The sequence below is a fragment of the Poecilia reticulata genome, linkage group LG4 (assembly GCF_000633615.1).
Source record: "Poecilia reticulata strain Guanapo linkage group LG4, Guppy_female_1.0+MT, whole genome shotgun sequence".
Classification (NCBI taxonomy): domain Eukaryota; kingdom Metazoa; phylum Chordata; class Actinopteri; order Cyprinodontiformes; family Poeciliidae; genus Poecilia; species Poecilia reticulata.
Genome location: NC_024334.1, coordinates 11,686,215 through 11,713,546, shown reverse-complemented (window position 1 = coordinate 11,713,546; position 27,332 = coordinate 11,686,215). Strand labels below are relative to the sequence as shown.

The 27,332-nt window shown below is 36.8% G+C and overlaps 1 protein-coding gene across 4 annotated transcripts in view; it reads left to right on the top strand.

Moving 5' to 3' along the window:
* Positions 1-27,332, top strand: part of LOC103463329 (E3 ubiquitin-protein ligase rnf213-alpha-like) — a 68,948-nt gene that overhangs the window by 31,554 nt on the left and 10,062 nt on the right. For all 4 annotated transcript variants that reach the window (XM_008406612.2, XM_008406610.2, XM_017304566.1 and 1 more), the window contains 30 exons: positions 1,630-1,803; positions 2,695-2,847; positions 3,774-4,390; positions 4,968-5,127; positions 5,201-5,418; positions 6,116-6,253; positions 6,761-6,916; positions 7,031-8,267; positions 8,390-8,574; positions 9,913-10,068; positions 11,245-14,820; positions 15,571-15,701; positions 15,896-15,991; positions 16,096-16,217; positions 16,416-16,529; positions 16,614-16,663; positions 17,090-17,228; positions 18,689-18,827; positions 19,019-19,201; positions 20,157-20,275; positions 20,394-20,554; positions 20,956-21,159; positions 21,401-21,588; positions 23,911-24,031; positions 24,256-24,356; positions 24,470-24,649; positions 25,152-25,297; positions 25,501-25,603; positions 25,863-25,977; positions 27,101-27,305. In XM_008406612.2, the coding sequence (XP_008404834.1) occupies positions 1,630-1,803; positions 2,695-2,847; positions 3,774-4,390; positions 4,968-5,127; positions 5,201-5,418; positions 6,116-6,253; positions 6,761-6,916; positions 7,031-8,267; positions 8,390-8,574; positions 9,913-10,068; positions 11,245-14,820; positions 15,571-15,701; positions 15,896-15,991; positions 16,096-16,217; positions 16,416-16,529; positions 16,614-16,663; positions 17,090-17,228; positions 18,689-18,827; positions 19,019-19,201; positions 20,157-20,275; positions 20,394-20,554; positions 20,956-21,159; positions 21,401-21,588; positions 23,911-24,031; positions 24,256-24,356; positions 24,470-24,649; positions 25,152-25,297; positions 25,501-25,603; positions 25,863-25,977; positions 27,101-27,305 (9,387 nt within the window). The remainder of the gene's footprint in view (positions 1-1,629; positions 1,804-2,694; positions 2,848-3,773; positions 4,391-4,967; positions 5,128-5,200; positions 5,419-6,115; positions 6,254-6,760; positions 6,917-7,030; positions 8,268-8,389; positions 8,575-9,912; positions 10,069-11,244; positions 14,821-15,570; positions 15,702-15,895; positions 15,992-16,095; positions 16,218-16,415; positions 16,530-16,613; positions 16,664-17,089; positions 17,229-18,688; positions 18,828-19,018; positions 19,202-20,156; positions 20,276-20,393; positions 20,555-20,955; positions 21,160-21,400; positions 21,589-23,910; positions 24,032-24,255; positions 24,357-24,469; positions 24,650-25,151; positions 25,298-25,500; positions 25,604-25,862; positions 25,978-27,100; positions 27,306-27,332) is intronic.

The window sequence follows — 27,332 nt, the reverse complement described above, 5'->3', positions numbered from 1 at the left end:
TCAGTTGCTGCCTCGTTCAGCTCAGATGGTTCGTTCATTACTGGGGCTACATACCCAGTCTAAGGGCGGGGAGTTGTAGTTGACTCCCTTCTGACCTGGCATCCTGGCTCCTTCCCCTTGCCGTAGCACTTGTGTTGTACCTCGTCAATCTCAAGTTGTGACAGCAGTTGCTGTTTGCGGATGTTGGAACACTGAACTACTWGKYRGTTAGTGTTGACTGGGGATGTCGAGCTAACCATTCCTCCCACAGTCTTTGCATGTAGCCCCTCTGACTAGGATTACTTGAGTAGTAGCATTCCAACAGATCCATGTTTTCACCTCTCGCCCATTTCCGTCTTGTTCCAGTAGCCCAATTTTCATCAGGGTGCTCTGGTTCCCCAGCACCTGACGCAGACCTTGTTTGGCCGGACGAAGTCTGAGCCGGCATGTCGTGCTTATTTGTTTCTCTCATGGTATGAGGTAGGCTATATAGCTCCAAGGGTCTTGCCTAAGGACCCACACTGACAGCTCAATGTCAYCGTTGTAACTTTTTGCCCCAGCCCCCAGCCTGGCCTCGAACCCGGGTCTCCCGGGTGGAAGACTGGTTAGTGGTGTTCCATTTGTTGACAATCGCAAAACCAGATCACCTGTAGCTCATACTTCGCAATCTGCAGAGGCTCCATGTGCAGTGGATCACCCCTTTCCTTCATACTATGCAAGCGCATAGCAATAAATAAGGAGTTTTATCTTTAACTTTGCACTGTCTGTGAGTAATGTGAAGTTAGCGTCTTTTGACAGAAAAATTTTTTGGGGATGAAGTATGTCAAAAGGCATCAACACAACAAATTTAATGACATTTATTAAACAAGCACTTGATGGAGTGTGCTGAGTTTTTGAGGCTCACAGCAGATAATGAAAAAAGGCACACGTTCTGCTGACTGCTCTTGCCGTTGGACCGCCACTATGTGCTACTGAGATATAATATTTCACAGACATGGCGCTCTACCATCGAATGTTTCCTTAATGTTGTAGTGTGTTTTATTTTTTACACTACGTATTACATTACATTAATTACATTACGTTTTAGCACTATATTTCACTATGTCCTACCACACGAGAGTTAATCTGTGAACAATATCTACCTCCTCTGCCTGCCATGATTTCTACAGAAATAAAACGCTTGGTCACAAACAACCTAGCTGTTGATTAACCCTCCCAGAACCTTAAGAGATGGGGTCATTTCAACCTCACGAGGTTTTTACTCAATGCACAGTCTGGCAAGGTCGCACTGACCCTGCATGTGTTTGTTGTTTGTTCTGTCCAGACAAGTGAAAAATATTTTATGAAAATCCAATTTCAAAGAAATAAATGCATAAATAACAGTTTCCAGTTCTGACATCAGCTTTTGCTGGTAATACTGGTTTCACAAGTCGTTTATTTTCACATGTTATGGAGAAATTGGAAACTAGACGTAAAATATGAGCATAAATAGGTTTGGGTGATATTGTGTTAATGTTATGTGAGGCAATAGAATCACAACTGTTCAGTAGAAAATAATTATTTCCTTTTAAGAATAAACTGCTATGCTTTTTTTGCTTCTCTTTACTTTTTGTTTAACCTTAACAGCAGTTGTTGTGTAATGTGTTTAAGGTGCTGGAGAAGGTCTGATTAACAAACTGTCAGAAGAAGCACAATTTAAGATGACGTTGGGAGCTTCAGTGTTTAAATCTGTCTCTGAAAAGTTCTTCAGTGGGCAGATCAAAATGAAAACATTGAACCAAATTTTTCAGAGAGAACAAAACTTTCTTGGTTTGCTGAAAATAGGTGAGTATGTTCTCTGTTTCTCTTCACTTTGTCCTTCCAACTATTCTGTTGTCTTAAATGGGTTCTTCTCTGGAATCTAATACTCAAAAGTGTTTGCTTTGTGTTTAGTTCCAGTATGTTTAAGTGTACAATATTTATTTACATAACACCATGTGGGAGATAATTAGGCGGTCTCCTGACAAATCCAGGTAGGCTGATCTATTGCAAAGCAATGGACTTCCTTTGGTTTTTATGGTAGATTTAGTACCATGGCAGAAAAATCCAGAAAAAATGCATTACATAAAAATTTTACATTTATTAACACAAAATATTGCCTTGTCATTAAATGTACCATTAATTGTCCCCCGACCCCTTTAAAACATTTAGGTGCCCTGGGCTTATCCCTTTCATCTTCAGTATTCTATCAAAGTTAGTCTACATGACAAGAGTATTAGTTTTGATTGATCCATGTTAGGGGACTTGACAGCCATTGAGAGTGGCAGTACTTAAAAATTTAAGTTTAAAATACATCAAATATTAATATTGACAATAAAAAGCCTTACATTTTCTCCAATACAAGATGAGGTTACAGAGATTTTTTTCCATTTGATCAATTAATAAAATTCTCAAAGTTTTTAAAGAAGCATATGTACAAATTAACCCCCAGCAAAAGAAATTATTACAATATCTTATTTAAGATATGTGTTTTTAAAAGTTTGATGTATATAGATATGCCTTTAATAGTACAAATCCACATGCTACATGTACTCTTTAAAAAAATTTATTTGAGTCTTTAAATATTTTGATGACCAACCGATTGTTTGGGACATCTGTTACTGTTCAATAGGATTCTACAAATGGGTGCTATTTTTGTTGTCGTTATTACTTATTTACATTTTATTTGTTTTCTAGATTACTTCTGTGATGACGGTCGTTGTAAAGATGAAGTCAACATGAGAAGATTTTTGAGACTAAGGAAAGAGGAAGCAGATGCAGTATCCAGTGAAAAAGAGATGATCAGAGATCTCTTAGAATTCTGTCAGGAGGTCTCTAAATATGTCAAAGGTGGGTAACATTCACAAATGACTGCAGATAATTTGCATGGTGTTTTTGTTCTGAGTAAGTGAAACTAAATACAACACAAATTGCCTTTCAACACCGCCTAAAAATGTTAAGGTTGTCAAGGTCAATGTGTTTTTGCAGTCTAAGAAACCCCCACTACCTTAGACAAATACAACCAACATGCAGCCTTATTTCTTGATTTATTCTAGACTTTGTCAAGCTCTGAATTATTTAGGGGCTGTTGAACCTTCTTTCCCCTCCCTAAAGTAATATTGATAATATGCATAAACTTGCTTTCTGTTGGTACATTTGGAACAACACATAAGTATTGGGACAACCTACGTATCTACTGCTCTGAAGCTCTCCTAAATGCTCCTAACAAATCAAACTAGACAAACTTGACTCTTATTCTTTTATCTTAAGATCCCAGCTAGTAAGAAAAATACGTTTTTTATGTTTCTCATTTTCATTGCAGGCATCAACAGTTTTACATTACTGACGATGTGTGTTTGCAGTGTGTTGGGAATCACAGTTTACATCAATGTTTGATGTGTGAATGTTTGTAAGACAAAAAGGATTTTAAAAAATCATGACTCTTCAGTAAGAGAACCTTAAATAACTTATAAAAGGAAAAAGACGACTAAATTGAGGACCAAGGTTGATTCATGTTCTAGAGAACATGAATCGTGTACTGCAAGGAAAGGAAAAAACAGAATAATTCTCAGAGTAGTTGTGAAACAAAAAGGAGTTTTATTTAGAGATTTATTGAAATGTCAAAACTTGTAAAAGAATCCTTGTATAGCATATAACTAGTCATTTACATAAAAAGTATTCACCTAAACTAGGATTTAGAATCCTCATTTAACATGCCTTTCTATTTAATTTCTAATTTGATCTTTCTGTTCTAATCTTTCTGTTTTTAATTCCAGTTGACTTCCAGGGGTTGGACAAAAATCTTCAACAGAACTTTGATTCAAAGCATTTGAATGAATTCATGGCAGTTTGCTCACTTGATAATTTCAGTTTGCAGACCACAAGGAAGGTCACTTACTTTAACCTCTCTGATACCATCTATGAAATGGCTTCAGAACTACATGACATTAAAGACAGCCTGATCTTCAAAATGTGCTGGACCAACCAAGTGAGAGAACTGTCAAGAGAACACTCTGATGAAGAAGAGGAAGAAAAAGAAGAAGAGGAAACAGTCTATACTCTTGATCTTGTTCACAGCAAAATTTTCCAGAGTTGCTACAGCCAGTATAAAAACCTTTATGATAACATTAAGAGTGGGGAACTGCTACTGGAAGAAGTTGACAACATCTTTGAGGTTTACATAGGAAAGTATGAAGACCTGTGCAAAGATTTTGACATAATGTGCAAGATTGACCGAACTGATAACAGAAAATGGATCAGTAAAAGAGTTGCACAGATAAGGCAGTACCATGAACACCATTTGGTAATGGACTCTACTGAAATAATCAAGAACATCAAGAATGTGTTATGTCCAGAAGGAAATTTCAACATTCTGGAGAAATTACTGCAAATGGTAGGTTTCTGCATGTCTGTCACTGTGGAAGTTTTGTTTGTGGAAGCTTTTTAACAAAATATCAGTCCCATATAAATTTTTACTTGAACTGTGGAGTATATTTAAAAGTGTTAACCTCACATTTTTTTATATACAGTGGAAAAAAAACAAAGTTCTTTACTGGAGATAAAAATAAGAGGAAATAAAATAAAAAGAAAATGCAGTTATGTTAATAATAATCTAATTTAAAGTAGCATGCAATGCACAGGGTTTTGGTTACCTCATTCTCACATGTAAATATGTTGTATTTTGTGCAACAATACTCAAAACTTTGAAAAACCATCAATGACCTAAACCAGAGTGACTTTTCTTTTGGTCATTGATGTACCATGTTGGTGTGCTACATGACTAAAATTAAGACTTTCAATTAAGCAGAAGGCTAAAACAGATTTATGAATAGTTGTTTAAGCAAATTTGTGTCGTGCAAACAATTAAGGTTTTTCAAAAATATTTAGAAATTTTAAAATGATCTGAAAACTGTTCCCATTACTTTTAAATCCCAATGCATGATTTCACCTTGTGAATTTATATTTTTCAGAATGACGACAACTCCAAGACAAAGAACTTGAACTACATTGATTCAAGCTTTGTCCGTGCAAAAGATATTCTGAAAGACATAACAGATCAACGCAAGGAGTGTCTTTATGTGCTCAGTCAAAATGAAAATTTTATTAAGTGGGTCAAAAAGGAACTCGAAGGTACATTAGATTTAAGATTTTGTTGCAAAAAATGTTACATCTACTAGTTGCTAAAATAAACTTCTTTTTGCAGATATCAATGAGCTGAAAGTGTTTGTTGACCTGGCATCCATTTCTGCTGGAGAGAATGATCTAGATGTGGATCGAGTTGCCTGTTTTCATGATGCTGTTCTTGGTTATTCATCACTGCTGTATGGGTTGAAACAGGACTCCAGTTTTCAAAATCTCATGGATTCTCTGCCAACCCTATGGAAAGCTCTTGAGAATGACAAAAACTTACCAAAAAAACTGGTAATCTTAAACATTTCTTATTTTTTGAAACTATTGTAACAGAACAACAGTTGTAAATTGTTAAATGATTGTGAATTGATTAAGGCTATACCATTTCTTGACACATTCTTAATTAAATTTATAAAGTGTGACTAAATGAGCCATCATTTATTGTTTGGAATTGGCCATGAGAAAAAAACAGTTTTCAAAACAAACAATGGGTTGTAAAAACTAGTTAATGGCACCCGTGCAAACTGATTTGGACAGTATTAATCAACAGAGAACGGGATCGAACTCAAAATATTTTCACTCTTGTTTTCTTAATTAGTTAAAACATTCTAATGTATCCACATCAATTTGTAAGGCTTTGCGGAAAAATTGTTGGAAGCCAGATCTAACTTTGATGGTGTATTGAGAATTAACTGTCGTCAGACCGTGAGTGCATCCCAACAAGATATAAACAAAATGGTTTGAAAAAATCTTCAGAGGTCGTTCTTGCAGTAAAGTCCAAAATTATTTGGACACCTGATATATTTACATTTCAAGTTATTTTATTCTACCAATAAGTCATTTTCTGACTGGAAATGATTCCAAAGAGATAAAAAAAATAAGATGTAAGATGTTTTATTTATTTGAATATATTTGTAATTTAATACATATACATATCTGTAAACGTCATGAGATTTGGTTAACTCCCTAAATGGTTTTCCTGTTTCAGAGAGATACAGCTCGTCATCTGGATTGGTTGAAAACCGTCAGAGAAACCCATGGATCTGTCGAATTTTCTTCTTTGTCCTTGGCTACATCCATTAATGAGAGAGGAATGTATACTATCAGGGCCCAAAATCAGAAACGGGTAAAGCATTATCATTCTTTGCTGTTAGTGTTGTGTGCAAATAACAAATAACATTCAAATAAGTGTATTTATAAGTGGTATAAAAATATCTAGGATTTGTTTAAATACTAAAGAAACTTTAGTACTTCAACCATATTAAACATTCTAGACAGAACGATCGCTGTAAATCAGTAAGTAGTAACAAGTGATGTAATTTATAATTTCATATATATTAAAAGATTATTGAAAAATTATTATTGTGTCCAGAGGATGTTGATTAGATAATTTTCAGATATATGATATCAGACAGCACTGTAGGGAGCAGCATCTGCTGCTTTCGGATATCAAGTAAGTAAGTCAATTAATTGTTTGCATCCCTAGTTGGTAGATAATACAGTAGTGATAGACATGTCAATCTGAGGTGACAGCAATATCTTTTTAATCTACAAAAATATTTTCATCTTATCTGTGGCTTTGGGAAATAAACCAAATTTGCTTCATTTCATTGTTTAAATTTTTCTTCTACAGTTGAATTTGGAGTCTTCCCTGAAACTCCAGATTCAAGATGGACAAGGTCATAGCTTGACACATAACTACGAGGATCTAAAAGAGCTACAAAATAAGCTCATGCTCATGTCTGGAAAAAAGCAACAAAATCAGACTGAAGTGGAACGTTTCACTGAGGTTCATTCCATGAATTTTATATTTTTATCATTTTCTCATCAGGAATTTATATACATTTTTATATTATCTAATGTCTTAACATGTGTTTTAATAATACATGTTCTTTATATTTAGGTGTTTGAAAATGTCCAGAGACTTGCCAAAGCATTTATAGATCTTCATACAGCAGGGAATCCACTTTTCAGATGCTGGGAAGCAAAGATCTATTGCAAAGGTCAAAGTGATCAATGTATCACCATGGAAATCAACTTTTGCAAGACCATTACTATTAAGATAAATGGAAGTCTGGTTGAACAACTTGTAGAACTGTCCAAGAAGATGGAGTTGTTTATTTGTGACTGGCAAAAATTCATGGACAAAATCCGATCTTATCACTATTATTTAAACTTCTTCACAGCAGAACAAATATTCCATCTATGCAGCGTCCTGAGTCCTGCAAATGTAAATACAGAAATAGATGAGCAAGTGCTGATGATGCTCTCTTTCATCAAACCTAACTGCTCAGCTTCAGATGTCTGGGAACCATGGCAGAGGCTCTCCAACCGATTTGAGCATGGTGAAGTCCTTAACAAGAATGATGACACATTTTCAGTCTGTTTTAGCCGTTTAACACATGAGGATGCAGTAGAAAATGGAGACCAGACTTTTGGTTTAAGAGAACTAGAAGACCTGTGGAGAGACTATATTGGGAATGACAGAATGTTTTTCCATGACATTTTGGACATACGGAGTTTAGGACATTTACTTAAAATGATGGCTGATCCAGAAAAGGATGAATCAGAAGAACCAGTACTCTGTGAAAATGAGGATTCTTCCCTAAGAAGAGTTCTCCCTAAAGGTCTCATTGCAAAGCAACCAAATCTCCTAATCTGCCCACATGACCAGGTTCTGACTTCAAGTATCTGCTTGTACATGAACAGTGAATATGAACCTCTACCAAGTTATGATGAGGTTCTCTTGTGTACCCCATCAACATCCTATGAGCAAGTGGAGCTTTTCCTGAGGAGATGTCTCACACCAGGGGATGTTGGCCAGAAAGTTTACACAATGATTTGGGCAGATCAGCTTGCATATGATGTCAGCTGTGACATGGAGAAATGTTTTCAGAGACTGAGCACTCACTTTAACCACAACGATTACAGACTTGTGATCTATTGTAGCTCTGAGAGAGAACACACTTATGTTCCAACTGCGTTTAGTCAGTTCAAAAGAGACTTTGTACCTCAAGAGCCACTGGGGAAGATCCAGCAATATTTGTCCAGGCATTTTTCACCCCTGTCAGATCTGAAGGATGCTATGTTTAAAGGGGGCCATACTGTTGGCATTGTCTCATCGCATCGTGCTGGAGTTGGTAAGTTTTACATGTAGAAGCAACCAATTCATAATTGTGGATAAGGTGATCTTTGTTCCTTGTTACTGTTGATGTCATAATTTTAGTCATCCATATAATAGTTTTTTTTTTTTTTTTTTTAGGGAAGTCTCTATATGTCCAAAGGCTGTATGAAAAACTGGAAAGATATGTTGGAGAAGGTACTGCTTTTAAAAAGTGCATTCGCCTCACTGAACATACCATTGATGACCACCAAATTCTCCAGTCTTTGTACGACACTCCAACGCAAAGGGATTTTAAGGTTTTTCACCTTGATGTCACATCATCGGTAAGGAGTGTTATACATACGTGTACATCAAAAAAATTAGGATTATTGTGAAAAATTGCACATTTTTTGTTACTTATTTTAGAAAGTGAAACTCAGATTCATTATACTTATGGTGAAATCTCTGAGTCCTATTTTCTTTTGATTTGATGTCTATGGCTTTCTATGGATTGCTGGGTTTCCATTTCACTCAGCAATCTGGGTCAAATGCCTGCAAATCATCTGCATTGACTTGAAGGCACATGAGAGAATCTCATCATAACTTGGTAGAGGTTGGCAGATGTCAATGCAGATGACTTGAAGGCGGTCAATGCAGATGATGGCCTTCAAGTCATTGCATTGTTGGGTCTGATGTCTCTTGGCTTCCTCTTAACTATACCTCATAGATTTTCTATGGAGTTTGGGCCAAGCCAGTTTGTTAGCCAGTAAAGAACAGGAACACCATGGTTAGTGGACCAGTATTTGGCACCAATGGTAGAGTGAACAGATGCCCAGTCCTACTGGGAAATGAAACCAGCACATCAATTAAGATGTCCGAAGAACAAAGTGCTTCAAAAATCTTGGTAGATGATTGCATTGACTATGGACTTCAGAAAATCTTTTGGACCAGAAACAGCAGATGACATGACACCCCAAACCAAACCATCACTGAGTGTGGAAACTTCACACTGAACTTCAAGCAACATTGATTGTGTGCCTACCCAGTCTTCCTCAACACTCTGGGACCTTGAATTCTAAATTATATGCAAACTTTACTTCTAAGGATTTTGGACCACTGAGCAATGGTCCAGACTTGAACAAAGCAACAATTGCAGCCCATTTCTAGAATTTGTCTGTGTGTAGTAAGTGCATATTCATGAAGTGTTCTTTATGATTGTGCTTGGATACAACACTCTATGGGCATATCATCAACTGTCTTCTGGACATTTGTCAAGTCAACAGTCTTGAAATATTTGAAATACGTACAATATTATATATAATGAATATGTGAGTTTCTCTTTCTGAAATAAGTGACAAATATTTAACTTTGTTCCTCAAGAGCCATTTGGGCAGATCAACTTGCATATGATGTCAGCTGTGCGATGGAGAAATGTTTTCAGAGACTGAGCACTCTCTTTAATGACCATAATTACAGCCTTGTGATCTATTGTAGCTCACAAGGCTGTGAGCTACACACTGTGTGTGTAGCTCACAAGGCTGTGAGCTACACACACAGATTGTACACACAGGTACAATCTTCAGTTGTACCAGATGCTGTGATCAGCATTAATCTGATTTATTTTAATTTTGACTTGGTTTTTGACTCAAAGTGTTACTTTCTTTACAAAATGTTAATCTCAGGTACAGAAAGGCCTGGATGAATTCCTTTTCAAGTTGTTCTTTTTGCGATACTTGATGGATTCAGATGGACAAATGTGGCACTGTACCCATAAACACCTGTATATCATGGAGTTAACAGAAACCACAAATGATCAGGCCAGATGTGGCACAAGATTGGTAAGTTGTCTTGTATGTCTTAAAATCGTGATGATATTAGATTGGTTACTTTTCATTGTTATTTCTATTTTGTTCAGCATCCTTCCAATTATTTTGGCCACAGGAAAAGAAAAATTAATACAGTTAAATCAGATATTTTCATTCATAGTATAAAGAATCAAAAACCTTTACCCCCACATGTGTTAATTTTTCTGTTAAGTCAGTTAATATTGTTAAAGTATTGGATTATTACTAGAAAAACAACCAGATTAAAGTTTTTTTGGTGTACCAGTATGACTAAGATTATATGTTTTGGGATCCTTTCTCAAGCTTCTTACAAAGGTTTGCTAGAATTTTGGCCCAATTACATCTTAAGACCCTGTGTAATTGAGTCGGGTAAGCCACCTGGCATGCACACCTTTTTACTTCTGCTCACACACATATTTTCTTCATTGCCTTTGTTACCCTTAAAGGCTTTGACATACTTCATCAAAAGTTGCATATCAATTCTCATTGCTGTAGATGTGCAACAAATTTTGCTCACAGAGAACAAACCATCACTGGTGTTGCCGAACTCGACACCAGGTCCTGGTTGAACTATTCCAACATAGCTCTGTGCGAAGTGTTGTGTTAGACGTAATATGCTCAGACAGTAGTCCCTAGAAAAAATTAAAACCTGGGTCAAAAAATTTACCAGCTAGATGTCTAAATAAATAAACTTGAAGCCAGTTGTCGGCCACATCTTTTTTTTTAAAGGTTTTGTTGGCCCTAGTGGCCTTTATTTGAAAGTAGTTTGACAGAAAAGGGGGTAATGAGAGAGGGGGAAGACACTCTGCAAATGTCGCCAGGCCAGGAATCAAACCTGCAACCACCACCACGAGGACTAAGGCCTCAATATGTGGGTCGTGCTATGCCCCTACGCCACCACAGCACTGCTTTTAAATATATCCTGTCTACTACACTTACCCAAAATAGAAAGTTTAATTTGCTTTCATGTCAGAAAGTAAGGAAAAAAACATGTTTTTAAACAGTATATGAACATATTTGGTTTCAACTGTTTGTTGTACAAGTAACTACTGTATTTTGAAGTGTTAGCTTTAAGGAGAGTCAAGCATAGCTATTGTAACTTCTGTAATTCACTGAATGAAAGCATTTGAATTGATGTTCACTTAAGTCCTTCTGTTTCTGTACCTTCAGGGCCAAAAGGAAAACTTTGCAATCCCTGACGTTTTCCCAAAAGTGTTTTGTCGCCCTCCTAAAGAAGTCATGGCATTGGAAAAGCAAAAGGAGGAAAATTTTTCCACTGACAACGATGACCCTCTTATGGATGTTGACTGTTTTGGGAGTGAAGCTTTTCAGAGACCATACCAGTATCTCACACGCTTTCACAATAATGAGAATCTTGATGACTTTACTTACAAGGGGATTGAAGGCTCTCATTCACATTGTCTTCAGATATTCTTGTTCTATTGTGGTGTTTTGGATCCGTCATGGGCAGAACTTTGTAACTTTGTGTGGTTTCTTAATCTTCAGTTGCAAGCTTGTGAAAATTCAGTCTTCTGCAATGTTGAGTTTGTTGGAGACACTCTTCAAGGGTTCAAAAACTTTGTGGTTGAGTTTATGATCTTGATGTCCAAAGACTTTGCAACACCGTCATTATGTATCACAGATGAGAGCCTTGGAAAAAGACAAACTGACCTGACTGGAGTAAATGAAAACGATTTGGCTCCATTTCTTATTCGAAAAAGGTGGGAAGCTGAACCTCATCCATACATATTTTTTAATGATGACCACACTTCCATGACGTTCATTGGATTTCATCTGAGACTTAATGGCCGGAGAGGAGTTGATGCTATAAATCCATCAACAGGAAAAGTAATAAAGGAAAACATCATGACTCAAGAGCTGTACAGGGGGCTAATGCATCAAAGAGTCCCTTTTAATGTGGATTTTGATCAGCTGCCTAGAGCAGACAAGATTGAGCATCTGTGCAGTGTACTTGGGATCAAATGGCCAACTGATCCTGATGAAACTTACGAGCTGACCACAGACAATATCCTCAAAATGATGGCAATACACATGCGATTTAGGTGTGGCATTCCAGTCATAATAATGGGTGAGACAGGATGTGGTAAGACAAGACTCATAAAGTTCATGTGTGAACTGCGAAGATGTGGCGCAGCAGCAGAGAACATGAAACTGGTCAAGGTTCATGGAGGAACAACGTCTAGAATAATTCACGATAAAGTGATTGAAGCAGAAACTCTTGCAAAGACCAACAAAGAGAATCATGAATTTGACTCAGTTCTTTTCTTTGATGAGGCAAACACCACAGAAGCCATAAGCAGCATCAAGGAAATCATTTGTGATCATTCAGTTCAGGGAAAAGGCCTTTGCTCTCAGACAGGACTGCAGATTATTGCTGCATGCAACCCATACAGAAAACACACACCTGAAATGATTGAGAGGCTTGAGACATCAGGATTGGGCTACAGAGTCCATGCTCAGGAAACACAAGAAAAGTTGGGCTCCATTCCTCTTCGCCAGCTTGTGTATCGTGTTCATGTGTTACCACCTAGCTTGATGCCTCTTGTGTGGGATTTTGGGCAACTCAGTGACTCAGCAGAACAAATGTATATCAAACAAATCGTGCAAAGGCAAGCAAAGGCCAATGTGATTGAGGAACGGCACATTCCAATGATATCTAAGGTGTTATCTTCATCACAACAGTTCATGAGGGAAAAGAAGGATGAATGTAGTTTCGTCAGTCTGAGAGACGTTGAACGTTGCATGCAGGTATTTGTGTGGTTCCACAAGAATCACTCCATGTTTGCTGAAAAACTCAAAGGTTTAATACAGCAACAAACTAAAAGGAGAAACAAACCAAACTTTTCCCCTGCTAGTGACAGAGTGATCTGGTCACTCTTGATGGCAACCGGAGTTTGCTATCAGTCCTGCTTAGAGAACAAAGACCAGTATCAGAAAACTATCAGTCGACTTCTTACACCTGAGTACAAACAACAGAGAATACAGCAGGAAATCCAACTCATGCAGGACCTTCTACTAAGCGGTGTACCTTTGGGAAAGACAATAGCCAGAAATGAAGCTTTGAAAGAGAACTTCTTTATGATGGTCCTTTGTGTTGAGCTAAGAATCCCCTTGTTTATTGTTGGGAAACCAGGGAGCTCCAAATCACTCTCTAAAACCCTGGTAGCAGATGCTATGCAAGGTCCCACATCACACTCAGACCTGTTTAAGAGACTTAAGCAGATACATCTGGTGTCTTTCCAGTGCAGTCCCCATTCAACACCTGAAGGAATTATCCACACGTTCAAACAATGTGCCCGATTTCAAGAGAGCAAAAATCTGGACGAATACATCTCTGTGGTCGTTCTTGATGAAATAGGGTTAGCTGAGGATTCCCCGAAAATGCCTTTGAAAACACTACACCCATTACTCGAAGAAGGATGTGTTGATGAAAAGCCACAGCCTCATCAAAGGGTTGGTTTTATTGGGATTTCCAACTGGGCATTGGATCCTGCCAAAATGAATCGTGGGATTTTTGTGTCCCGTGGTGATTTAAGCGAGACAGAACTCATCAAAAGTGCTGAAGGAATCTGTGCATCTGAAAGAAACATCCTTGAGAAGATAAAGAATCTCTTTCAGCCCTTTGCAAAAGCATATATAACAGTATGCAAAGAGGGCAAAGGCTTTTTTGGTCTACGGGACTTTTATAGTCTTATAAAGATGATATTTTCCATCACAAAGACCTCAAATGAGTGCCCCACTGTCGATCAAATCGCTGGAGCAGTCCTGAGAAACTTCAGTGGAAAAGATGATGTTAAGGTGATTGACATTTTCTTCAGAGAACTCAGGTGTGACTTTTCCAATACAAGCATCAGTACCATTGACATGATCAAAGAAAGTATTTTTCCAGCTTGCCAAATGGAGGAAAATCGGTACCTTTTAATCCTTACTAAAAACTATGCAGCACTCCAGATACTTCAACAGATATTTTTGTCTCGTCAAGTCCATCCAGAGATCATCTTTGGGTCCAGCTTCCCAAAGGACCAGGAGTACATGCAGATTTGTAGAAACATCAATCGTGTCAAAGTTTGCATGGAGACCGGACAGACAGTTGTGCTTCTGAACCTACAGAATCTGTATGAAAGTCTGTATGATGCTCTCAACCAATACTATGTGACTCTAGGGGGTCAGAAGTATGTTGATCTTGGATTAGGGACCCATCGTGTGAAATGTAGAGTTCATCCAAAGTTCAGGCTCATTGTCATTGAAGAAAAGGAAGTTGTTTATGAGCAGTTTCCAATCCCACTCATTAACCGACTGGAGAAACACTGTCTGGACATCAACACTGTCCTCAAAATGGAACAGCGGGACATTGCAAAACAAATACAGACCTGGGTTAACAAATTTGTCACAATAGAACTTGACTACTCCACAATTCAGACATATATTCCAGGAGATGTTTTCATCGGCTACCACTCAGACACATGTTCCTCTGTTATCCTTCAAGTAACTGAGGATAAAGATCTTGAACCAGATGATCAAGTCAATCTGAATAAAGTCACAAGTGTTATGCTCAACTGCGCAACCCCAGACTCAGTTGTTCGTTTGGACAAATCTCAACTCCCTGATGACGAAAGAGACCATTTGATGAAGGAATATGTCAAAGAGGACAAGCACAGGTCTCTGGGAGACTACATTGCATATCACATAAAACAGTTTGAACATTCACAAGTGTCATTCACTGAGGTAATATTTTTCTTCAATTTCATAAAATTTCATTTGTGCCATAGTTCATTGTAACTTTGAATTAAAATTGTATTTGCATTTCTTTGTGTATCTACAATATTCTCAACCTTACTACAGCCTTTTTAGACCTTATGGGCTTTTTGCTATAAGGTTTTCAAAAGTGTAGAGTCATCAGTTTTTTACTGATAATAGATCAGTGGTGCCCAAAATTGGTCCTCAAGGGCCGGCATCCTGCATATTTTAGTTATCTCCCTGGTTTAACACACCTGGATCAAATGATGGATAACTAGAAGGCTTAAGAAGAACATTGACATGCTGAAAAGGTTGTCATACCACCAGCAAGAACGAAAACATGCAAGATGCCGACCCTCGAGGACCGACTTTGGGCACCACTGCATTAGATGGTTACTAAGACAGTAGAGGCACATAGCTTGTTGAATAATGGAGAAAATGTATTATGCTTTGTATGCACTTGCAGTTTTGGTCAATTAGCTTCAACTTGTTTATTTTCCAATTATTTACATCAAGTAAATTATTTTATTGTCAATGATAAATTGTTTTATTGAGGGAAATCTGGGGTGTACAACAATTTGAAATCTCCTCTTACAAAATGGTGCTAATATGAAGTTTTAATTCAATATCTGTAATGTTGTAACATTTGAAATGATTCTTTTTACATTTCACATATTTTTCACGGCCATTAAAGTTAATCACATAATTTCTATTGCTTTTATTTTCTATTTATTTTAGGTGACAACATTTTCCAGGCTGCTAACTGCAGCAGATGCTGAACAACTGCAAAATGAGATAAAATGTGATGCTGTCAAGCTGCTATTTCTGCTGCAATTTGAAACAGAGTACTCTTTCCTCAAAACAATCAGGTGTGTATCTTTTGTTCATCTTAGATGCAAAATTTTATTCAACGGAACAAGTAGATCCATTGAATAGAAAGTATAATAAGAATAAAAAAGTTTTTTTTTAAACTTGTTATACTTTTATGGAAAAATTGTCAAGTGATCTTTATAAATTATAGTGTATGCTATAAACATCCATTATGAAAATATCTTGGCATTAGGGAATTTCTTGACTCGGCACGAAAGAACAATGTGCTCATTGTCCAAACTGAGTTTGATGAGGACTTTCAAAAAAGAAATATTCTCTCCTCAGCCAAGTAAGTGAAGACATCCCACAATCACGTTTTTGTATGAATTTATGGTAAATCATATATTTTTTTGCTTTTTTGTTACACTTGTAAATAACCTTTGTACTTCTCAGGTACTCCTGCATCAATGAAATAAAAAAGGGCCTCATGAAAGATGACACAAAGACATTTGTGTACTTTGTCACAAAACTTCCTCGAATGGAAGGGGGGACCTCCTATATTGGATTTCAAGGCGGTTAGTCGTGATCTCATATGCAATTATGAAGTGTTTTATGTCATCAACAATTTCAAAAGCTGCTTCCCCCAAAACACACTAAAACGCTGTTACAAAATTTTTCAAAACACATTTTGTACAATTAATTTGCATGTAGTACTATGCAAAAAGAAATGAAATAATACTGTAGATATACTAATTGGAAGACGTTATTTTTAGGTCATTGGACGTCTGTTCACATTGATGATCTCAGAAGATCAAGGGAATTTGTTTCTGATGTTCATTTTTTGAAAAATCTGCGCATTAGTGATCTCTTTGAAGACCCACCTGAGGGTAAGTTATATTACTATTACTTAACTAAATATTATACAGTTTATTTTAGCCTAATAAGTACACCTCTTATTTTTTTTCATCCAGCCATGGAGACCGAAGATCAGTTCGGACAACCACAAAATGACAACATTGCTGTAAGTAAAATTCTCCACTCTAGCACAAATTTGGAAGAATGGACAAGATTAAAGTCAGTTTGCATAGAAAATAAACAGTCAGAAGAACTTTGACTGTTCCCTGAGTATTAATCGGAGAGAGGTTAAAGTTGTATAACAGGACGATGAGACAAACAAAAAAAAAAGGCAACTCACAAAGACTTAAATTATTTGAACTCTTAATGATAAATTTAAGCTAAGTTATAAGTAAATAATGTAACATACATTTATACTTCTACTTGTTATACTATTATTACTGTAGCCCTTTGTAGCCTTTTGAAATCAGAATATGAAAAGAGCACTATGAATAAAATATATATTTTTCTCATTATTACTCAATTATGTCATTTTAGTATTTAAAAACTATGCAATAAAAATTGTTTGCGTATTTTAAACTTTTTTGTTCAGGTGTTGGGAGATGTATTTGATGCAACGGATCTAGTGAAGACCTGTGTTCAGACTGCCGTGGGCATGCTTCGAGACGTTGTTGACAGTGGGGAACTCGGCACAAGGAGAGTTGAGAACTTGCTAACGCTTCTGGAGGAAAGTAAGAAACTCTTTTGGAAATAGTCAGTTTTTTTTATTGTTTTTACTTCTACCCATTATTAAAAGTAATAAATTGTGGCTTAAATTAAGTACAAATCTTTACTGATGTTGGCCATTTACAAAATCTCCTTGTCCAAGGTATTTAAACTATGGAAAATATCAGTATCTGTGATATTATGTATACCTTTAGGACAACAGTGGGTTGAGTAGTTGTCTTGCAATCGAAGAGTTGGTGGTCCCTGTCATTTGTCAATGCACCCCTGAACAAGGCACTAAATCAAAAGCTGCCTATTGATCTGCTTTTTGCTGTACGAATGTGCATGCATTTGTGAGTGTGATTGGGTGAATGTGGCTGTAGTGTAATTCACTTTGACTGGTCAGTATGAGTAAAAAAGTGATACAAAAATTCTGTCCATTTACCATTTGTCTCTAAGCAGAAAGTTCCACTTTGATTAGATATCTGTTTTACAAGGAATATGTTCCAAATTAGCCAACATTAATACTCTTACTGTATCAAGAGTTACAAAGTTGGCCTTCTATCACCTGAAGAACATTTCTAGGAGTAGAGGACTAATGTCTCAGCAGGATCCAGAGAAACTCGTCCATGCGTTTATCTTTAGTCACATTGATTACTGCAACAGCATCTTCACAGGTCTGCCCAAAAAACCAGTCCTCCAGCTCCAGCTGCAACTGATCCAGAACGCTGCTGCTCACGTTTTCACTAAAACCAGGAAGTTAGTGCACATCACACCAGTTCTACAGTCCCTACACTGGCTCCCTGTAGCTCAGAGAATAGACTTTAAAATACTGTTGTTAGTTTATAAATCACTGAACAGCTTAGCACCACAATATATTAAAGATCTGCTGCTGTTGTATCAACCTTCCAGACCAATCAGGTCTTCTGGTTCTGCTGATTCTCCAGAACATAACAAGGAGAAGTAGCATTCAGCTTCTATGCACCACAAATCTGGGACAAACTTCCAGAAAACTGCAAAACAGCCAAAACACTGAGTGCCTTTAAACCTAGACTAAAAACTCATCTGTTTAGAGTTGCTTTTGAAACCTAATCATGAAACATTAATCAATAATCTGATGTGAAAAATGTAATGCTGTTGACTGTGTTCTTTTTAAAGATTTTTTTGGCTCTAGTGGCCTTTATTTGATAGTTAATTGACAGGAAAGTGGGTAATGAGAGAGGGGGAAGACATGCAGCAAAGGTCGCCAAGGCCAAGAATCGAACCTGCGACAGCTGCGTCGAGGACTAAGGCCTCCATATGTGGGTTGTGCTTAACCCCTGCTTCACCACAGCACACCCAACTGTGTTTTCTTTGACTTTGTATTTTTCTGTTTTTATGATGGAAAGCACTTTGAAATGCCTTGTTGCTGAAAGGTGGTATACAAATAAAATTTGATTAGATTATTGTCCTAAAAAGGTGTGAGGAAAATATATTTGTTTTTTAGGTGTATTTGCAGATCTTGTGAGGAAACATCTCCACTCCTTGTTGAAAGAGTATGAGGCTAACATCCTCAGTCAGCCAAAAGACTGGGTCCTAAATCAAGCTTCTAATGTCAATGCCCTTCAAGAGGGAGGAACATTTGTGTAAGCCTCTCATCCATTATTTTGGTTTCTTATATTACAGTTGTGGTGTCTTTTTTTAAAAGGAGTTGATAGGCCACCAGTCAGTAATAGATTTAGTTTATAATGACATTTTGCATGCAATATGTAATTTTTTCTGTTGTTGGTGACCCAGAGATTAACTGGGTTTCTGCTAACATAATTATTTCTTACAGACACACATTATGGAGGAAAATACAAGCAGTTGTGACTCCACTTCTAGCCAACTTGGTTTCAGTCATTGACAAAGATTGCAATTTAGACCTGCTGCTGGATGAAGGGGAAGAGATGAGGAACCTATGGCTTCATATTTTTAGCAGCAAAGAAATGCTCAGTGTGCCCTATGCAAAAGAGATCAAGTAAGTAATTTTGACTTTGTTCAGATAATATCCTTTCAACTCAGAGCTTGACAAAAGATGCAGTGAATCTGTTCAGACACAGCCTTTGATCTCTTTATTGTTTTTGCAGAACCAGAATTGTCTTAGATTTAAGTTGTTCTGACTGCTTTTCTAAGCCTCTTTCACAAAATATTTTAATTACAAAACCACTAAAACTTGCTACCTTTAGTGCTATCTCTTTCATAAATTATAAGTGGATACAGTAAAATTAAAATTAAAGTCACCAATTCAAGACAACTTGAGGTGTATTGGTCTCAGCAGTACACGTAAATCCTTTGTTGGAAGTCAACATTTTCCAATCTTTTCAAAGGAAACTCAGTGTAGCAATTCTCTTTCTTGCCAAGCAAATGCTTAAATGCTTACTTTCCTCATTGAAAATGAGTCTTGTTTGCATTTTTAAATCATGTGGACAGCTTATCGCAAAAACTGTATGCCATCTCTAAATTACCTCCTCAAATTCTGCAGGCTAGCTTGCACTTATACAAAAGTCATTAAATGTAGACATGTGACTACATCACTCTGAGAGTAGGTTAATAGAGGTGGGTTGACTTCTACCCAGTCACAGCATTGGTTCTTGCTGCTGGTCATTTTGTCCATTTGCCATTTCATACTGGTACTGTAAAAATAAATGTGCCTTGTCTAATAGTGCTGTGTACCAATCCCGCATACATTAAAACAGACTGGGGAACCTTTCTTACTTACTTGGATAACTAACAATTCAAAGCAATTTAAATGTCCTGTTCATAGATTACTGTAAATAATGTAGTTATCTCCTCTAAACAACTAAGCTGAATGTGTAAACCTTTACATTTAATTCAAAAGGTATTGTGACCCCTGAAAATTGGAGGCTTTTTGTACATTTTGTACATTTTGTACATTTAACTAGATATTTGTTTTTTGTTTCTCTGACTTTCAGCATGCTAATTGTGCAAAGCCACAACGTAGGTGGGAACACCATGCGCTGCCGCATGCCCTTCAGCTGGTGTATCAAAGACTTCCTGGATGAGCTCATGATGCAAGCATTTAGACATCAAAGTAAATAAACTTTGTGACAATGATCTTCTCAAGAAAATTCTGCTCTTTTCAAGTCATAATATTGAAACTTTTCTTTTCAGACTAACCTTTGACAAATATTTTTAAAATGTTCTTTCAGGTAATTTATGTCAGTATTTCCATGAGCTGTTCTTGAATACGTCATTTGGCAAGTACATGGCTGAAAATGTGAATGAGCGACTGAAGAACGACCTTTTTGAGAGGTACCTTCATGACTTTGTTTCCATGACCATGAAAGTAGCATCAGATGATGAATTAGAGGTAAGGGTAAATAATGGTCCCAACTTATTATATTCATATGTGGTTATATTTATGTTAATGGAAATTTATGTCCAATGCTCAGATCTCTCAGAAAAGTTAATGGGTAACAAACCCCATGTTGTCCCAATGAAGCTGCCTCTGTGTCTTAGTCTTTAGAAAAGAAAATACCTTGATAAGTGTTATGTGAATGAGTGATTTGTGTGAAAAGGTCATTTATTAGGTAATATTAAAAATGGTCATTAAATGCACCAATTTTATATTAAGATTTTTACAAAAATCATAACAACTGCCAGAAAATCTAACCAAATGTATTGAGATTTTTTTTTACATTCCTGTGTCACTTTATTTACTTTACAGTTAAATTAAGCCATTATAAATCCACCTGTGCATTTTCTCCTCAGCTCTTGTGTCAAGCTCTGGCCAGCTGCATTGATGAAGTCCAGAGACAAAAACGAGATGCAGAAAAACCTACACTGCTCCACATCCACTTTGCCTTCTATTCCTACCGACAGCGCCTTCAGAACCTCTCACGGATTATTTCCCTTCAACCTGAAATTGTTTTACCTTTACGAAGAAACCAACACAGAAGAAACTGTCCTGAAATGGTAACAGTATTTTAATTTATGAGATAAAGAAGATCCAACCCCCATTCTATAAATTTAATACCCAGACAAGGGAGACATTGTGTATAAAAAAACCTAAGGGTATTTTATGTTCTCTGCTTTGGGATTTCCTACACACATAGAAGCTTAGTGAGTTAAACGAATGATTTCAAAATGCATGAAGATTGTAATAATGTAGCAAAACAAAGTACTGAGTGACATCAATATTTTTGTTGTTTTTTAGGTTTTAGATGTTCTTGCAGCAAAGGCTTGTGTGGAGAACCTGGAACCCCAAAATTTACACTCTGATGCTCTCTGCCGACAATGGATGAGGCAGGTGAAGAGGCTTCAAGTGTCTATGGAGCTGATTTTCTCTCAGCATAGCCTCCGTCAGTATGGAGATCGATGCAAGGGAGAACTCCATCCTATCGGGTATGAAACTCTTCCACAGGACTGGTAATAAAAGTTCAGTTTCCATCAGTCAAGAAATAAAAGAAATTGAATTTCAAATAGCAACAAAGACTGTAGACTATGCCGTTTTTCAGAATGCAGGGTTTCCCCCAGAAAACTTGCTAAGCCTGGTGGTCGGGGCGCTGAGGCGGTCCACTGTGTTTTTGTATTAAAAGATGTTAAGTAGACAGGAAAAGTCAAAATATTATGGGAAAACGGCATCAGTGAAACAATATTTAACCCTACAACTAGTCTTGAAAACAACAAATCAATAAATACAATTAAAATTAATATCAATTATTTGCACTTCTGTTTAATCCAAATTAAGTCAGCGGCTCCATCAGGCCCCCAGGGCTTCAGGGGGCCCATAAATGCTATTATTTTAACACCAACCACATATAAATGTAACATTTGTTAATTGAGATGATCAATGCTGTTAAATTTGATTTAATAATTTTAGCATACATAAATTAAAATATTTTAAATTGTTAACATTTAAATGTAAGATTTTAAGGAGCTGGCAAGTTTACTTTGTAAAAGTTCAAAGAACAATATTCATAGTTAGGTTGTTTTGTTACCAAAGCAACAATCTTATGCTATGAGTTTAATCTTTGTAGAAACAACCTTGGACCGGCCCTGCATGATGAGTTAAATCCACTACACAGAGCAGAGATGTGCAATAAACGGGAGATTTAATTAAATGCTGCTAATGTGGCTTCAGTAGCTCTTCCATTTTGTGTCTGTTGAGTTTTTAATAAGGGCCACGGAAATTGTTTTTTATTTTCTGGAGTTAATGTGACAAGATTTTCATATGTCCATGCCGCTGCGCGCAATAACTCTGACTGACTAAGTAGACAAAGCATTTGATATGGTTTGTTGCATCTTGTCACGGGAAAAATAATAATAGAAATAATAGGAAAATAATATTAAACCAGTGTGATGTGTGACTACAAGGCGAGCGCGAAAGCTCCTCACCGGGCTGAACTTGCATGATGAAGTTAGCGCTGGTTCGTTAACCACTAACTCACCGAGCAACCATAGACATAAACTTTACAGGGAAGACAGAGCCACACTCTGGGCAGCGTGTTGAAATGTAAACACCCCACATAATTCTTTGTTCACAAATATAGATCATTTTCATCACTCCCTCAACACACCTCGGAAAGCGCAACTGCAAGTTATTCCCATGGTTCACATAGAGCTGCGCAACCAGAGCTAATGCGGCGGGGTTTAAACTCTTAACTTGATGTGGAGTTCTCCAAATAAAGATAATTCCTCACAGGGGTTTGATGTAAAAATCCATACAGGTCAGCCTGTGTCCAGTTTGAATGAAAGGAGGTGCACTCGATCCGCGCTGAGGTCTCAACTTCATCAAGCAACGGCAGCGCGCGGGGCAATGCACAGAGGCGCTCCCGGCTTTAAATGCATGAACTATAAGCCTATCTATAATAAACCTATCTTTTAGGAATAAATCTGGTCTGCCAGGGAAAGCTCAGAGCAACAGAGACGCTTGCAATCCAGCTTAAAAAAAAAAAAAGCGATTTTTAAAATTATTATTATTATTATTATTTTCCTAAAAACATAAACAAGCAACGCTTAGCCTGGCGGGGGGGTTTAGTAAAGCCCACCGCTTTACTAAACCTGGTGGGCCGCCAGGCTTATAATACACTGTGGAAAACCCTGGTATGCATAGGAAAAGAACTAGCAAGTTAGGGAAACACCTCAGCATTTCAACAAACAATGTGGATTTAATTACCTAAGTTAAGTCCAACTACACTAGATTTGATGTGTCAGTAGCAGGATCAATAGTAAAATCTGGTGTCAAAAAAGACTGCATGTCATGGCGATAGTGGAAATAAGTGTTGCTGCTGAATTTTTTTTTTCACTTGTGGCAAACATGCTTAGGAACACCAATATCTGAAGAACAGCCAATCCTGTTTGCCACAAAGCAGGTCACTAATATACAGCTTTAAAAACTGGTTACTTTGAAGTGAACACACTGTGTAGCACTGTGCAACTCAACCTTACGCCCTGTCATAGACAATTATAAAGACTTTTTGATATATTATTGCATCAAAGTTAATCAGTTTCAAAAATCCATCCATATGCTTGTATATTGTTATCACAATATTGTTAATTTTCATGTGTTTTAGGGGCCATTGACCATTTATGAGCAAGTGTGTCCTGGAATGTTCACAAATCAGTTGATATACAAGTATTACTCTTCAAGAAGAACTTATGTGAACTGCACAAAAAAATATATCTGTTGTTTTTGTACTGTACCGAATGTTTTCTGTTTTTTAGTAACGGCTGGAAACGTATTTACATCCTTGCGCTCTTTGTGGAACATCTGCTGCTGGGTTTTAAAAATGAAGACCTTCAGCTCAAGAATCTGGTCCTAAGGCACATGAAAACCTTGAGCACGGTGAGTAGATGCTTGGTGATTCTCAAAGTTAATTAGTAGTATGATGTTTACTGTATTCATTCCTTTTTTTTATTCATCTATAGTTGGAATCATTTGTTTCTTATAAATATTTCTGATAAATTACCTGAGCAGTTATTGTTTTTTTCTTCATAGGCAACAGAAAAGTCAAAACTCCTGTAATCGCAGATATTGTTTTTGTATTTTTTTTTTTTAAATCATTGAAGGTCCTCGAGAGAAACTCGGATGTAAAAGTCGCCAAGCCTTTCGAAGCTGTGATTGAAAACCTGAAGTCCTGTAAACAAGCAGCACTTGATCAGCTATTTAGGTAATTACTTCTTTTATATTCATTTAAAATATGTGGTGGGGAAATGTGACATATATTCTCCACAATAATTACATAGAATCGTGTCTAGCTGACTTTAATCTAACTTCCTTAAGGTTTGGAGTTCACTGTGGGGTATGCATGGCAGAGCCTGAGGAGCCTGTGGATTTGCCATGTCGTCACATGTTTTGCTTGACGTGCATAAAAGAAAGTCTGGACACTGGAAATACATCCTGTCCCACCTGTAGGCGAGATTTACCAGACGGCTTTCAGCCCTGTGTCTCTGAGGAAATACGGTAAACACAGAACCCTTGAATAACTAAATAATATTAAACGTTTATTGAAAATTAAGTTTCTTTTCTTTGTTTTTCACTTCTCTGATATGAGAAAGAATAATTACTGTCATGTAATAACTACAAAGTTATGTAAACTGCAAAGTTATTACATGACAGTTACATGATTGTATCTTCAATGTGGAAAATCTCAGTAAAAATATTTTGGTAAAAAAAAAGTTTTTTGTTTCTTTAAATATAGTTTCTTGAAAAAGGATCTTGAATATTGAACTTCTGTTATTTCATCACTACAATTCAAATAATGTACTGAATTATGTTATTCACTCGCTCAAGTTCCACTAAATGAATAAGAAATAGAGTTAAAGTAGTGTAGAGTTTAGATTGGGCCTAAAAAAGTTTTTAGCAAAATTGTCTACATTTTTATCTTAGTTAAACTTGGTTAGCTGAAGTGAGGCTAGAAACAGTCTTTGGATTGCCCATGTTTCTCTATGTTATGTTTTTGCAGGGGTTCCCTCAAGAAAAATGGAAATTTCAGACGACGCTGCAATGGTTTCTTCATTGATCTGCTTTCTGTCGTGTGCTTCAAAGACAACAAACCACCAAGCAAAGAAGTGATAACACACCTGTTGTCTTACCTGAGGATCGAGACAGGTATCATTTCTGAAACTTCTCCACAAGAAATAAATTTACACATTGTTGCATTTTCTGATTTTTTTTAACCACCTACATTTGTCACATTGCAAAATGGTTCCAGATCTACATTTAACAAACCTGAGCTGCTCTATTACTATTGATCAACATGTAATTTTATAATAAAGATGTCATGTCACCTATCTTGTTTCTTTTGGAAACAGAACATGAACAGGTCCAGACCAAAGACTTGTCACCTTTTGACGAGTCTCCTGATAAAAACCCTGTTGTGCGATCTGTAATCCTCAAACTGCTGCTGAAGTTCAGGTAAATTAATTAAATGTTGTTTCACTGCAATATTTACATTATTTAGATTGATATGGTAATAGAGAAATTATGTTTGGGAGATCACAGCTGTTCTCCTGTTAGAGTGCGCAAATATAAATTTTAAACATTGTTACTTTATTTTCAACAAGCTTTTTGGTTGGTAAAGTTTATACAAACTTTAGTTTCCCCTTGAAACTAACCACATTTTTTATGAACTGAATTCAGCTATTGATTAACATATTGGTATTGTTTGTTTCAGCTTTGATGAAGTCCAGGAATATTTGCAGCAGCATTTGTCGACAGTGGAAGACAGCAGATTTGTGGATGAAGATGATAAATCAGAACTTTATGCCTTATACATCAACTGTTTAGAGGTAAAAACACCCGTTTGTTTCATTAGATACTGTACCTCTTAGTAGAGAAATGCAAAAGGATTTGTGCAAACTGAAATAAAAGTTCAGCAGGTTAAGATTTTCCACCAAATCCTTTTAGTCATAACAATATGTTACATTGTGTAAGGTGTAGTCTTGGATGTACCCTTAGGTCACAGTAGAGAAATGTGACCTACTTGTTGTTTATATGCTTACAAAAAGTCTGATATTGAGGGCAAGTTCTTAGAACATTATCAGTTACAAGACTTCTACACAAATTAATATAACTTAACATATTAAGTTATATTAATATACTAATGTAACTTGTATTAATGTATTTTCCGCACTATAAGGCGCACCTTCAATGAATGGCCTATTTTAAAACTTTTTTCGCATAGACGCTACAGTTTGGGTTGCCAATTTATTCCGTACTCTATTATCACACATCCACATTTGTAAAGAAGTGGTCCCCAAGTACTTTATATAGTAGTTTGCCCCAGTCGTTGTTTCACTCACGGTGTTGGTGTTGCGATATTTTGCCCAACTGTTTTCTGGGTAACACAGACCAACCAACACGCTGCCGCCGCAGTCTCTGTCTCTCTTCCTCCGCCCCTCCCCCCTGGCTTTAACTGTATTATCAAACTTTATTAACAAACCAGCGTTCTGACAACTATCCCAGCATGCACCGCGCACTTCTTCTTCTACGGGGTAAAATGAAGTCGGCGGCTGCTTACCGTAGTTGCTAGAACTGTTGTGGCTTAATATTGGTCCATATATTAGGCGCAACAGGTTATAAGGCGCACTGTCGGCTTTTGAGGAAATTGAAAGTTTTTAGGTGCGCCTTATAGTGCGGAAAATACGGTAATTTGTAAGTTAATATGTTAAAAATTTGAATTTTTTAAAAGGTATATTGCACATTCAATTTACAACTTCAGTTTTTTCTATGAGAAATGAAATAATAAACTAGTGTGATCTGATTACTTAATGTTGTTTTCTGGAATATTTAATGGTCTTGGGGAAAAAAAAGGTTTCCTCGTAGACTTGGAATAACTGTTGCACCAGAAATGTCTAGTAGTTAATTGTAAATTGAGGTTGAAGTTAAAGTGCTTATGAAATTGTTTTGCAGGACGCCATGTGGGAGAAAATGTCTCTGGGATTCAACAACGCTGAAGAGTTAAAATTTTACGAAAAAGAAACAGAATTTCTTGGCTTCTGTTTGAGGGAAGCAGCTTCCATTTCAGAGACGGTGTCTATTCAACACCTGCAGTACATCGCTCAGCTGCGGATGATACTAACAATGGCTGCCCAGCTAATCAGTGACAAACTTTCTGGTGAGATATATGTAACTTAACTAATTC